Consider the following 13,885-nt stretch of genomic DNA (forward strand, 5'->3'; position numbering starts at 1 on the left):
AATTAAAAAAAAAAAAAAAAATCAATCTTTTGCAGTACAGTTTATGTTAGTATTTTCAGTGCATTTAACCCTCTGGGTCTTTTCCTTAGTTATTTGATTCTCCCACAAAATTTTAAGGCAGTAGTAGTTCAAGGTTTTTAATCTATGGTTATCAACTTCTAATCAGAGAAAACAAAACAGACAAACAAAACAGACAAACAAACAAGCTTGTGGTTCCCAACTCTGAACCTGAAAATGGGGTGTGGATTTATATGCCTGTTTGACTTTCAATACAATACCTATTTGTATCCCTGCATTCAAGGACCATAAGAGGTAAGAGGCAGTGTAGAAATATTCTTAAAATCTGTACAGGTCTGAACAATTCTCTGCCAAGGGAACTGGGTGAAGATAAGCACATTTATATCTAAAATGTAAATCATCAGCCTTCTTTAAGCAATGCAACATTTTTTTGGACAGCAGTTTTTTATAATTGCAGAACAGCAATAATCCTTCATTAAATGTTTCTTTCATCAGATCAAATTATTAAAGGTTATTTCATCCTGTAGTAATCAAATTCACCTCTAGTGTAGTGCTGCCGACTTCCAATGATTATTTACCTTAATGGGTCAGCATGAAGAATTCAGTCCAAAATGGTAACAAGTCAAAGGAAATAGGGGACAATAGTTTGGCTCAATCAGTATAACGGTTCTTAAATGGGACATCCTATTTTAATGGATTTTGAATTGGATGGAAACCATCTTCATTAGCTTTATATCCAAGTTTGCACATCTGCCAAGTGTTTTACAACACACACAAAAAAGCAATCAAAACAAACCAAACAAAAAAAAGCCCTTTATTTTTCCAGAGCTTTTTCAAAGAAAGCATCCATTTCATCTTGCTGCAAGAGACCCACATTTTCCAAATTAACTGTTCAACATCTCCATAGTTTGTTTTATGAAGAATACTCCTGTCAAGCTTGCCAAAAGTTTAACTTTGTGTGTAAGAGCACACTTCAACACACCATAAAGTCCAGGAACAGAGAATATCTTAAAAAACCATTGTGAATGACTTGAGCCCAGGTTACAGGGACTCAAACAAGACTTTCAATATATGGCTTGGGTTGGAAGTGGCAGGGGGAAGGGCCCACTGTAAACTTTCCCTACTCCTAACTTTGGTTGTAAACCCCTGCAGCCCAAACTACTCAATTGACAATTCTTCCCTAAACTGATACCAGTCAATTGGATTCAATACTAGCTATTGTCAAGTATCCACTGAAAAGAGGGGACATTATTATGAAGTTTAGGATGTAATCTAATCTAGCTCTATGCACAAGTAATTCACATGTAAGAAGACTTGCACAAGTCTGGAAGATTTTAGGCTTGGGGTGCCACACACTGCAAGCAACTATGCAATAAACTCAGCTGACTTGGGGCTGTGAAACATTATTCAGGGTTTTAGGAACACAAATAAAGTGCAACGGGTCATCCCCAGCAACTTCGAGACCCTGAAAGCAGTTGCTGGGGCTAATGCAAGAACAGCCACATCTACCACTTTCTGCGTCGTTTCTCCTTTTGGATGTGTGCCCCCTGAATGAGATCTCTTTGTTTAAACGGAGAAGTGTTGAAATAGTTTAAAATCCATTTACATGCTTTAAAATTCCCATACCTCACCAGGACCAGCAGTAGTATTAACAGTAAAAAGGCAGAGTGACAATTTTAGTGACCAAATACAAAAGTTCAATTTACATGATATTATGATTTACAATCTACTTCAGTTATTTCTCTAAAATTCAGTGCTCTCTCTTGGTGTATATTTTTGTGAAAACAGTAAGTATGCCACCAAACAGAGCCTTTACACTAGCAAGATGCATCTCTTTGCTACCAGAGAAGATAAATGCATTTAGTGGTTAGAATGTTAGCGATAAGGTTTAATATTTTCAGATTCTTATTAAATTTTTATTTTAACGTATTAGAAAGTGATGAGTGATATTGCCAATTTAATAAAAACCTCAAGCATATTTTTAGTAGGAATCTGTATCAAACTAGGAGTCAGACTACAGGTAGGCTCCATGGATGAGCCTGATGATGTGTGATATCTGCTGGAATCAGGGGCCAAGTCCCAACCACTGATAAATCTGATGACCTCTTCTATCTGGTGATGCAGCCTTCCCCTCAGGCCCTTCAAAGAATGAGACCTATATATAAATGAGATGGATTATATAGACACATAGGAAAGCACAGAGGCTATAACTCCAAATTTGACAGAAGTTCATGGATTCTACATACTTAAGCATCTTAAAGAAATGTTTAAATCTTACTACATTTTTCTTAAATTCAAAGTTCACTTTAAATATTTATTTAAAAATCAAAACAGAACTCTCAAGTGTAGTTTTTTTTTTTAAAACAACAAAGAGCCTTGTTTTTGATCACTGTATTTTTTTTATTAAGTTGGGCAGGGTAATTTGATTTATTGTCTCTTAGAGGTCTTCTCGCTCCTTAGAGGACATTGTTCTAGAGTCCATGTTCAGGCAAAGATTATCTTGAAAAGTGATATGCCATAACAGTAGTTGAGGTTGTGTGCAGTGCAAATTTGGGATTATAAAAGGTGAAGGGTTCTCTGAGATGCAGAGCATCATAAGATGCTCACAGAATAATCCCTGTGCTAGTCTCCCTGGATGGACTTCTCTACTCTTAGGCCATGTCCACACATGGTATGGACATTTGGTTCCCCAGAGACAACTAGCACCAGTGCACCCTGAGTCACTGCTAGCTGTCCCCAGGAAATGCCCGTGCCATGTATGCTCTGGTGTGGCATGTTACCCACGCACAGTAGGGGAGGCCGGGGCCAGCACTGAACTAGCCCTAGCAGCCTTACCTGGAGTCCTGGCCTGGGGGCTGGCTGGGGCTGCAGAAGCAGCAGTGATTCTGCTGCATAGAGCCTAGCTAGCAACCGCAGCAGCACGACTCCAGGGAGGTACAGCTCTGCTTTTAAGTGGTACGCACTGGTCCCTCATGCTGTTTTTTTTTCCTCTGTGGGTTTTTCTTTTTGACCCCTGGATATCCAGAAAACAACTCAGAAGAGGCCAAAGAGGCACCAGCTGGTGGTGGAACTTGCGTTATGTTGACAAAGCCTCACCGAACTCAAAGTAGACACTGCAATCAGACCAGGTCTGCCCTGAAAGCTGGCACAAAGTCTTGAGAGATCAAGACAGCTTCACTATTAGTTGTGGTGTGTTCTCATTCAGCAGACTATGTTCCAACAGGATGAACAGGTCCACTGCAAGTCTCTGCAAGCCATGTAAACTACAGCTACTCATTCAGGGTCCTTTCCCTCTACAATATTACCCTACTGCCAGAGAGGCTCCTCTCCAACTTATGTCTACCTGAACAACACATGTGCACTTCACAGACCATCAGCTACCACATTCCCTCCTCTCTAGTGTTAGAGGCCATAAAAAGGGAAGAGTCAATTCCCAAACAGCAGCACAAAAAGCACAGGAAATGCCCTCATGTGCCTCCAAGAGGTGCCCATCATTATAAATGTTCTCCAAGAAAAGTAAACTTAACTTCAGTAATGTAGTGATTCAGTAGGCCTTTAGTCCCTTCAAAAGTGTGGAGTGCAATTAAACTCCTGGAAACTAGGATCGAGTTGTAGAAGTGTTCCCTATATGAAGAAAGCTAAATCTCAGTTCCTTATGAACGGTCCTCCAACATACTGCTATTAGAAAACCTTCCAAGCATGTATTAGAGGGCAGGGCCAGTGAGACAGCAAGGGAAATTTCTGCTTAGTCTTAGCTAAGATAAAGTCTGAACTGAAGCCAAATTAGCGAACTCTAGATATTTAAACCTCTTCACAAAACTCATAAAACCTCAGAAGGTGATGGTGACAGATTTTCTAGAACCTTGACAACTTAATTTTTACAATTTATACACATGAAAGGTAAAAGAGTTAAGAATGTTGGGAATGATCTTATGTTTATTTTCATACATCCAGTTTTGTTCAACCACTCTTCACGTTCTGGAATAGAGGTGCTCCAGCCCACTGGGCTGCCCATAAGTCCAAAACTCTGGTGGCAGGGAAGTGTGGCAATGTTAATTGCCACTCAAGTTCCTCAGAGGACCCCCCCCCACCCCCCCAGTTTCTGGACCTGAGGGATACCTGGCAAGCCAGATAACATGGTCCTGCATGCTGGATTGGACATATTGGGCCCAATCCAAGTGCTGACCCAGATAGGGGCCACTCTATGGGCCAGATGCCACACCCAAGGGGCTAGAAGAGAGACCAGGAATAACTGAGACAGCAGAATTGCTGAAGAAAGGATAGCTTGATTAGTGGAACAATGTCACTTAAAAGGAGAAAGGGTTGTCAATACCTGTGGAGTGAAGAGCAATTAGTGGAAGTCAGGTGGACACTGACATTCAGAAAAAACTTGGCTCTGAAGGACACTCTACTAATCATGGTTTCATCTCCATACCCCCAAGTGCTTGTCTGTCTCTCTTCCATTCCACTCTAGCCTTTCAACATCCAACTCTTCTCAATTCTTTTACCCACTCATGATTTTTATCCCTCTAAATTTCAATCCAGTTGGTTTGGCTTCTTTCTGTATATGTAACCTGAACAGTTATAGAAGTACAGAGAAATAAGGAAGACAGCCTGCCTTCAGTTCTCTTGCATGTTCACAAGAACTCTACTGGAGCACTCCCTTGGCTTACTTTCACTAAGTGTTACAGCTTCTTAATAAAATAGCAATAAAAGTATATGTATGCACATATGAAGGGGGCCATACTGTTTAATCTGTTTTTTTCACATTGGATTAAAGAAAATAAAAAACGCTAAGAAGGTTCAGCAAGACACTAAGAACCAGAAGGGAAGTTTCAACTCAGATGGTTGAGTTATAAATTAAAAGAAGGATCTTATGAACAGAAAGTGTCCAGCTACCTTAAGTTGCAACTAGTCATAAAAGCCATTGACAAGTTTTTAAAGAAATAAACACTTTAAAATGCATATTCATATTTAAGTCATCTACGTTTGCTCTTCGTGGGTATAATCCCATGAGGTGCTGAGTACTTACAATTCCAAGCCCATGTTGTGAGTATTCAGTTTCCACATAATTATGCCCTAGAACAACTGTGTATAGATTGGATTTAATAGATTAAATAAAGTAAAGATGTCTGTTAATAATATACAAGACAGGTTCCAAAAGCAACAGCCTCCTCAGGCTAAGACCCAGACATTCCTGGACTAAAAATTACTAACCCTACCATTAGGCCATTTAGAAAGTGCACAACACTAGAAACATCATAGGTTTATAAGAAAAGAGAACTATATAATTGAAATCAAACCTTCACTAGTTAAAAAATATGCAACTACGAATTAAATGAATGTAACATATCTTTTTTTTTTTATTTTTTAAATAAGGGTGTATTATTTTAGTTGTTCTGGGAACATCTACTCTGGCAGAATCTCTTTTGTATTTTGAAAAACATTCTACTAGATTCCATACCAAAAGATAAAATGTTACATACTACTGCATCTAACTTTTGTGTACCTAATACAAAGGGGAATTCAGAATCCTTATTATGAACCATTTTTTTCCCCCTCACACACAAACATACCCTGGAATAAAAACAAGGTCAGAATGAAGAAGAAAGAGGCTGAAGAGTTTCCCAGAGTTACAGCTACACAGAGCAGGGACGGAGCCTTATCACCACCTGACTCACCCTCCCTTTCTGGAGACAACTAAAACCAAAACCCTAGTTGCTGCTGAAAACTGGCATCTATGGGCATATCTGCTATCCTGAAAAGCGCTGATGAGTCTCCAGGACTGAAATGGGAGACGAGAGACCAGGAACTGCTAGCAGACTATACAATGCCTTACAAAAAGCTAGCTTAATTAGTGGAATGTAAAGACCATTAAAAAGGAAACAACTCTAGAATAAAGAACAGGCATCAAACCAGAGTGCATCTATTCCAGTCCAACCCCCTCCCCTCCCCACAAAAAAGCAGCTTCCCTGCTTAATATACACACCCCATTTTTGGCGGGGTGATATTAATGGAAAAGGTGCAAACGTATGTGAGAAAATACGGTACCAGTCTTCCAACCACAGCACATATGGAATCCAAAATAACCAAACAGAATCAGGAAACAACTAAAAGGTAGCACAGAAATCTATATAGTTAGCCAAGAGGAATGCTTAATACAGATGTGCCTTAAATCCAAACCCTTCCTCAGGGCTGCAGAAAGCAGCAACTTCTATTCTGAAGGCAAGCACCTACAATCCTTCTTTCAAACAGTGAGCAGAAAAAGTCACTCTTTCAAGCATTACTCCCAAAGTATGTGGGGATGACCCCTACATTAGATTTATTATTATTATTATTATTATATATATAATAGTATCATGTGGCATTCAATCTGGATGTGATGTCTGGTATCAATCTTCCATCACATGCCACAGGTTGGCCACACTCTGCTCAGATGTGGCACTTGAAGAGTAGGACAGGAAGCAGAAAGCAGGAAGCAGAAACTAGAGATTGGACAAGGAGCACAGAGTAGGGAGCAGAAACCAGAGCAGACTGGGTAGAGGAACAAGATCAGGCTACACAACTTACACACACAAATGTACTCTTGGGTAGAGATGTGGGTTTTCCAGAGAATTCCGAGTTGGAAATTTTTCTGGAAAGTTTTCCCATGCCCTAAATAGAGCATGATCTGATTTAGCATGTTTATTTTACTTCTATTTAGTAAACAAAGCTAAAAAAAAAGTACCCCAATGTTAATTTTATGTCCCAATAGCCTCAAGTATTTGAACTGAAATACTTGATTAAGAAAACAATTAAATACAGCATACTTAATGTGGTTTAAATGTTATATTCAAACAAATTCAAAGCTTTATGTGGATAAAATTATTTTTATTGGAATACTTGTAAAAATGTAAAGACAATACACAATAGCATATGCTTCCCTTATATTGTTTACATTTAAGGAAAAAAACCCAAAGGAAACTGTTGACACTAATTTTAGCACACTCAAAGAACCATGCATAATGTATCATGCTTTGGTTTTGATTTGACCTGCACAGTCAATTAGGTGAATTCTTAACTTGATTTTTGGTTTGGTTTATTATGCAAGGGTATTTACCCTCCTGTTTACAAAACAATAAACAACTTATATATGTACGTTCTCATACACTACCTAGGGATAATCACCCGAGAAAACATTAATTACAATTTTGAAACTACTAAGCTTGCCTAATATTGTATTGACATCCATTCATTGTTACTGATGAATTTTATGAAACAATGACTTTTTAGAAATGGAAAAACTTCCAATGGAAAAGATAAAGCACTGGAAAGTTTTCCACCCCACACCACTAGTCTTGGACATTGGACCAAACAATACAAGACAGAACCTAACATCCAATACTGGCAATAGAGGCAAGAGATGACAAAAATCACCTGGGTCCACCAACTGAAGACCCAAACAGATAGAGGCTTAGGAAGCCTAAGTTTTAAACTGTTTGTATATGAAGGCCATAAGCTCCTGGAAAAGATTGGTGATACTGAACCAAACCTGTGGGCTGACAGCTGAGAAGTCAGACCTATTCCTACAGTGTTTTATAGCAATACAAAAGTGAGTCCACCATTAAGCATGACCTTAACATGAGAAGCGTGGGTCAAGTTGAAGAGACCGAGATCTGGATACTGACATTTGAAAACAACTTCACAAGATGAGCATCTTGGACAGCTCCCTGCCTGAATTAAGTGTTCAACAAACAGGATAGCACTTAATCAAAAGCTGCAAACTTTACAAATGCCCAGGTGGGGTAGATGGAATATGCACATAATAGCAGACAGCAGTTCAGATTTGAAAGTTGGTATCTAATGTCATGCGAGAGTGAGAGCTGCCTGCCAAAAAGGTATGTCCCCACTGAAATAGAGAATACCTTACCACCAGGTCATAAACAGTTACTCAGGTTCTCCTTATAAAACCTATGCCACTATGTAAACAAGAAGTCAAGATTTTTAAAAGTGAAATAAGTAGAGGTGCACTGATATATCAGTTGCCTATCAGATGGGCACTGATAAAAAGGGAAATTTACATTATTGGTCATCAGCTTTTTTTGGCCTTTGCAGCCGATAATGTTGTCCAATAACTGTCTTCTGGCCGTGGCCCCTGATGCCTGCATTCCCTCCTGCAAGCTATTGGTAACAGCCAAGAAAGTCTGTCAGTACACCCCTAGAAACAAACTAACTTTTCACAGCGTAAGCCTCCCTCATAAGTATGGCACTACCCCAGAAGTGGGGGAAATCTTGGTTTGGGTCCTCACTCCAAGAGCTTTAAGCATTTTACAGGAAACATACATTTGAATTAATGCAAAACAGTTTCTAGAGCAGGGGTCAGAACATAGTTGCATCTCAAATATTCTAACCGCTACACAAAAAGTCATTCTCCTTTTCAACAGCTCCTTCTCTTGCACCATGAATCTTGTATTTTTGGTTGTACACTGGCACACCTTTGACCACACGGACAAAATGCGCCCATCCCAGAATATCTTCTGGCTTCATGGCCAGGGCTCTCTAAAAGAGGTGGGAGATACGGGTTTTAAAAACGAGGGGGAACTGACCTTAGGTGTTCAACATCATAGGTAAGCATGCAGACTATTTTGTAAGAGGAGGAAGTACCACCATCACTGCCTTCATGTTTATTTGGAAAAAAAGTGACAGCGTCTATAGGATTTTGCAAAAAATCCTATCCTATCCTACTTGGAACTACTTGGCAAGAACCAAGATGGCAGACTAGTCCTTCAAGGGCTGGCTTGTCTTTTAGAATCCCCTCAATGCCTTCAACTGCATATACACATTTAATCTGAGAGAATTCTCCCAGGTTGGTTCTCCTGCTAGAGAAACTTAATGAGACCTGCACATACAAGCAATCAAATGCTGAGGCCCTAAAGAGTAGCTACCTTGTAGTCCTGATGCTGTGCAGACAGGGGGCCCTATGCACACATCCAGCTCAGCAAGCTTCTTTAATCTGTGTGGCAACAGGAGGCAGCACTGCAGAAAAGGCAGACCTGACCAACTAGCCCAGACTGACCAAAGTCAGCTTTTGTTTCCTTGCAATACAATGTGCAGATTGTGAAGGGGGGGACACGTTTTACTTTCTGCTGGAGAAGCAGAGTTCAGCAACCAACACTGTCTCCCTGGGGGGATGGGAGATGCTAAAGGACTGTTCTCCAAGAGAAGCCACAACATTTCCAGACATTTGTTCTCCCATGAGAAACTCTTCTAGGAATGATTTAACCCTGGCTGTTCCCAAGTTATTTTCCTTCTAGAGCAGCCATTTTTATCATGGGAGGAAAAAAAAACAAAAAACACAAAAAAAAAAACCCACAACAACTTATACTATCATGGTTCTAGGAGAGCAGACACTCTTCCAGGAAGAACTGAATATGAGGCCTCAGTTTCTCACCTCTTGGTCTAATAACTGCTTCAAGTACGATAAGCCATTTTTGAAATCTTTAACAAAAAAAACACTACAGAAGTGCACAACTCTGTGCATCAGTGCGCTAAAATAAGGTATCAAAAACAGAGTGGCTCATCTCAAAGTTAGCATAACTAAAGTACTAAGTTGGATTTTCTGAACAAATGTCCTCCCTCTATCATTAGTTAAAACTTATAACCCTCCCCATAAATGACATTTTTTACAATTGCTTAATTTTTTTTAAACATCATAAATTTAAAAAACAAAACAAAAAAACAAACACACACACACAAGTAAAAGAAGGATTACCCTACTCCACTTAATTGTGTTTATACTGTTACCACATCCTTTATTCAGATCAGGGTTGCCAACCCAAGACTTTTGTTTTTTTGACTATCTGCAGACTTCTTGTTGTCAACCAAACTTTTATTTTTTACTTAAACATGCTTTACTGGTCTATGTTTTAAATAATGTAAATGTAACTCTTCTGCCAGGTCCTGCCCTGCTGCCAGGCCCCAGTTAGAAGGCTAGGTTCCCCCATCCCAGAAACAGACCACTAAAGAAGCCTACCCACAACCCAGGAATATTACAGGCAGCCAATGGGACTCAGCAGTAGCAGCACATGGTTTGGGGGGGGGGGGGGGGAAGAGAAAGGTATCTACAAAGTTCTGAGAGAAGGCTCCCTGAAGGGTGAAGTGCTCCCATTTAGACACCAGGTAGCACTGCTGTGTTCTATCTGTATGCCTCCAGCTTCTTTCTAACCACAGAATTTCAATCAAGCTCTGGTTGCTTAAATGTTTTTACTGGCTTGCGTGCATGTATTACTCACACCCCACTTAAGACGCATGTGATTTGCCTGACTTTTTAAAATCAACTGTTCATAAGTTTACAGATGGTTGGCAACCCCAATTCAGATCATTTCTGTTTTGCAATCTAGAGAATTATCTTCAGCTGATGAACCTTTCAACTCCCAAACCAATTCATTATTTCAGCAAATAGACAAATGTATCAAAATGTGATATGTACAGTTTCAGAGGGTAGTTAAAAAAAAAAAATCCAAACAAGCACTAGATTTTCATTATCCTACTGAGACACTTCCTTTCCATTTTTGTGTATACTTTTCTTAGCTAAGAATTTCTCAACACATACTAAACAACAGTTCCTTAACTGGGATAGTTACTGGCTGAACCTACACCTTTAGCAATGTATTTTCCCCTTAACAGTTTTGATACCCAAGTAGGATACATGATTACACTCAGTGGAGTAAAAACACTATGTCTTTGTGCTTTAAAACACAGAAACAATTCCTACTTTTAAACGGTTACAAACCAAGAAATTTGGAAGCAAATATTCAGTAAGGGTCATATTCTATTCCACCTACTAGGTATATAAATGGACGTAGGCACCCAAGTGCCATTCTACTCAAGTCCCAGAAAAAGGTAGATGAGTCTTGCTTCTTGTAACTGGGTCTTATGGATAAGATGTTGTTGTATTATGGAAGTAGGTGGCATTAATGGACTTTCAAGAGTTGAATAAATTAATACAGGTGCCTACGTCTTAGGAGCCTAATGTGAGGAACAGAATCCAGGCTTAAAAATATGGTGGAATCTATTTAGCAGTTTCATAGTTATACTTTGTTAAAACTGTCTGTGTGCTACAGATCACCAAATACAAAACCAAAGAATCCTGCAAAAGAGCTTTTTAGCTAGAAAAGGGTTTGGATTAAATGCACCACCACAGAGGACAAGCAAGGCATGAAGGCAGCACAGAAAAGAATATGGAACAAGAACAACAACAAAAAAATTAGAAAAAGGAGCAATAAAAAGCAAGATGTTGGCAAAGTTAAGGAATGTGTATTATGTGGTACCCATGTAGCTGAACCAAAATAAAAATGAAAATCAAGTTTAAATTACATTTTGAGACAACTTGCACAGAGTTGTGCGTGCAGAGTAAATCTAAGTTAAAAAAAAAAAAGTGTTAAAAACTGCTTGATGTCTTTTTTGTTTCAGCAAGTTTCTATATTCCTTTTGGTAAGGGAAAGAAAAGCATGTCCATGAACAGCTTCACCTTCCATTTTGGATCCTGTTCCAAGTTCTAAAAGTCTGTGTTTAGCTCATTACAGTGGTGCCATGAAGGACCTCCTCTACACTAAAATAATTTACCACATTATGTAAAATTTGCTCCCTCTATTCACACTCTAAAACTGCATCCACAAGAAAAGCTCCTTGATCATTTGTCAACTGTGTCAAACAGCTGATATTAAGATTAGGAAAAAATCCAACACATTTAAAGTTGGAATTTCATGGAATAAGTAGTTCATTTCTCTTCCTGCTGTGAATTAAGGTTAATCTATATAATTAGTAAAAGTAGCAAGTGAAAAAAAAGTTGCAGCAGATCTTGGACAGATGATGTTTAAATATATAACACTAAAATATATGCCTATACACATTCTAATACTTAAAACAGCTCAGTAAACTACAATAGTTTGGTAGGATTCTAATCAAACTAGATTTTCTTCCCCACAAAGAGACGGGAACAAACACACCCTGTACATTTGGAAAATTTCACTTTTTGAGCAAAAGTTTTGGTTATGGAAAAAGACGCAAGCAAAGAAAATGTGCAAGTCAGTCACCTGCTTTACCTGAAAAAAACTCTTTACAGGGGCTGACAACAAGACTTGTGATTTACTGTTAAAGGAAAACAAGCAGCCAAAGGTACTGTAAGGATGGCGAAGCAGGGGAAGGAGATAATCCCACAGCAGCGGTGGGACTTCACCTCCGCCTAGGGGAAAAAAAATAGCAAATCCCGAATTCACGCTGGGAGCCAAGAGGCCAACCTGCTCAGCGAGTCGGAGCTTCATCCTTTCGCTCCATGAGGTGCATTTTGGCGGATGCAGACAGCAAGGTAGATGCTGTTTGAAGAGGGTTTTTACCTGCTTCCCTGACAAGCGGCAGTCCGAGGCCAGCACCGCTCCCCACCGCTGGGCAGCCACCAGCGAGCAGGACGACTCGGAGAGACCTATGGGCAATTTGGCCCCCAGGACCGGCAGCGCCGGTCCCTCGTCCCCGCTGCGGCCGCAAGCAACGAAGGCGGCCCCGAGCGGGCGCGCACAGGTAGCGGGGCCGCACCGCCGCCGCCACAAATTTGCGCCCCCGCCGGCCCCGAGGGGCGTCACGTGACACGGGGGAGCCGCGCGAGTCACCGGGGCAGCCGGGGGGAGGGGGCGGCGAGGGGAGAACGGCCGTCGCCATGACAACTTGCAGGGGGGAGGGAAAACTTCAAATCCCAACCGTCAGCGCACGAGCGGTTCCTTCTTAAAGGCGCAAGCACAGGCCGGATCCCCCACCCCGGGGCCGCCAGCGGGAGGAGGGGGCAGCCGGCACTCGCCGAAACAAAAGGACCCGGCCGGGGAGTGGCCGCTTGGTCCCCCCTCCCGCCCGCAGCCCCCAGCCCGAGCTCGGCGCGGAACCCCCCCGCCGGGAGAGGCTCCCAGGGCGCCCCGAGCCCGACCCCCGCGGGGCCCGGCGCCTCCCCCGCGCTTACCCACACAGTGCATGAGCCGGTGCCGCCAGGAGTCGAGTTCTCGGCGGACCCCCCTGCGCTCCGCCGTGCAGCGAGGGCTCCGGCACTGCGAGGCGGCGGCAGGAGCGGGCGCCGCGGCGGCCATTCTGTCTGTTCCCTTTTCCATCTGCCTCTGACCTCACGCCCGCTCATTTACATACGGGCGCGCGCGGCGGCGGCGGCAGCGCTCGCGCACCGGGCCCCGCTCCGCCCCTCCCCCCGTATCCGGGCAGGGGCGCGCGCGCGCCGCCTCGCGGGGCCAGGGACACGCGGCACGCGGGGTGGGGGCAGGGCCGAGGCAGCCGAGCGTTTGCGTAGTCCAAACTTTGCTCCAATTGGTGGGCGGCTCCGGCTGCCGGATCCAATCCCCTCCAACCAACCCCAGACTGCCACTCCCAGAAGGCCCCGCGCCCACGCGCGGAGAAGGGAGAGCGGGGAAGTGGTCGCAAGACATGCTGGGATCTGTAGTCCGCCTCGGCCCTCTGGAGTCCCTCCCCGCCTTCTGGCGCCAGAGAGTGTAGGTGTCTCGTGGGGGCGGTCCCTCACAGCAGTCCCAGCTCGGCCCCGGGGCTGGGGGAAGGATACAGGCGTGTGTGTGCGTGCGTGTGGTGGGGAAGCCCTCATGGGAGGGCATCTGTAAGGCACCTCTCCCTGCAACTCCAGCAAAGCAAAGCACCCTTCTCTCAGGACAGGCCCCACAGGGCATCATGAGCCCCATGGATTGGCAACGCATGCATAAGGGGTGCACATGGAACCCCGAGTGTGGCAGTGCACCCCCCTGCAAAAATGCTGCCAACTGTGCCTGCAGACAGTCACCACTCACCACCCCTCCCCCCCACCAACACTGCTGGTGGCATCTGTGGG

The 13,885-nt window shown here is 42.7% G+C and overlaps 1 protein-coding gene across 4 annotated transcripts in view; it reads right to left on the reverse strand.

Annotated features, from left to right (window-relative positions):
• The window catches only part of LCORL (ligand dependent nuclear receptor corepressor like), a 171,330-nt gene extending 158,093 nt beyond the window's left edge, over positions 1-13,237 (reverse strand). For 3 of the 4 annotated variants that reach the window (XM_019552856.1, XM_019552855.1, XM_019552860.1), the window contains exon 1: positions 13,004-13,237. In XM_019552856.1, coding sequence (XP_019408401.1) covers positions 13,004-13,148 — 145 coding nt within the window. In that variant the 5' untranslated portion in view covers positions 13,149-13,237. The remainder of the gene's footprint in view (positions 1-13,003) is intronic. The other variant, XM_019552861.1, reaches the window with a different exon arrangement.
• Positions 13,238-13,885: the final 648 nt, after the last annotated feature.

This window comes from Crocodylus porosus, unplaced genomic scaffold (assembly GCF_001723895.1).
Source record: "Crocodylus porosus isolate Cpor-Errol unplaced genomic scaffold, CroPor_comp1, whole genome shotgun sequence".
Lineage (NCBI taxonomy): Eukaryota > Metazoa > Chordata > Crocodylia > Crocodylidae > Crocodylus > Crocodylus porosus.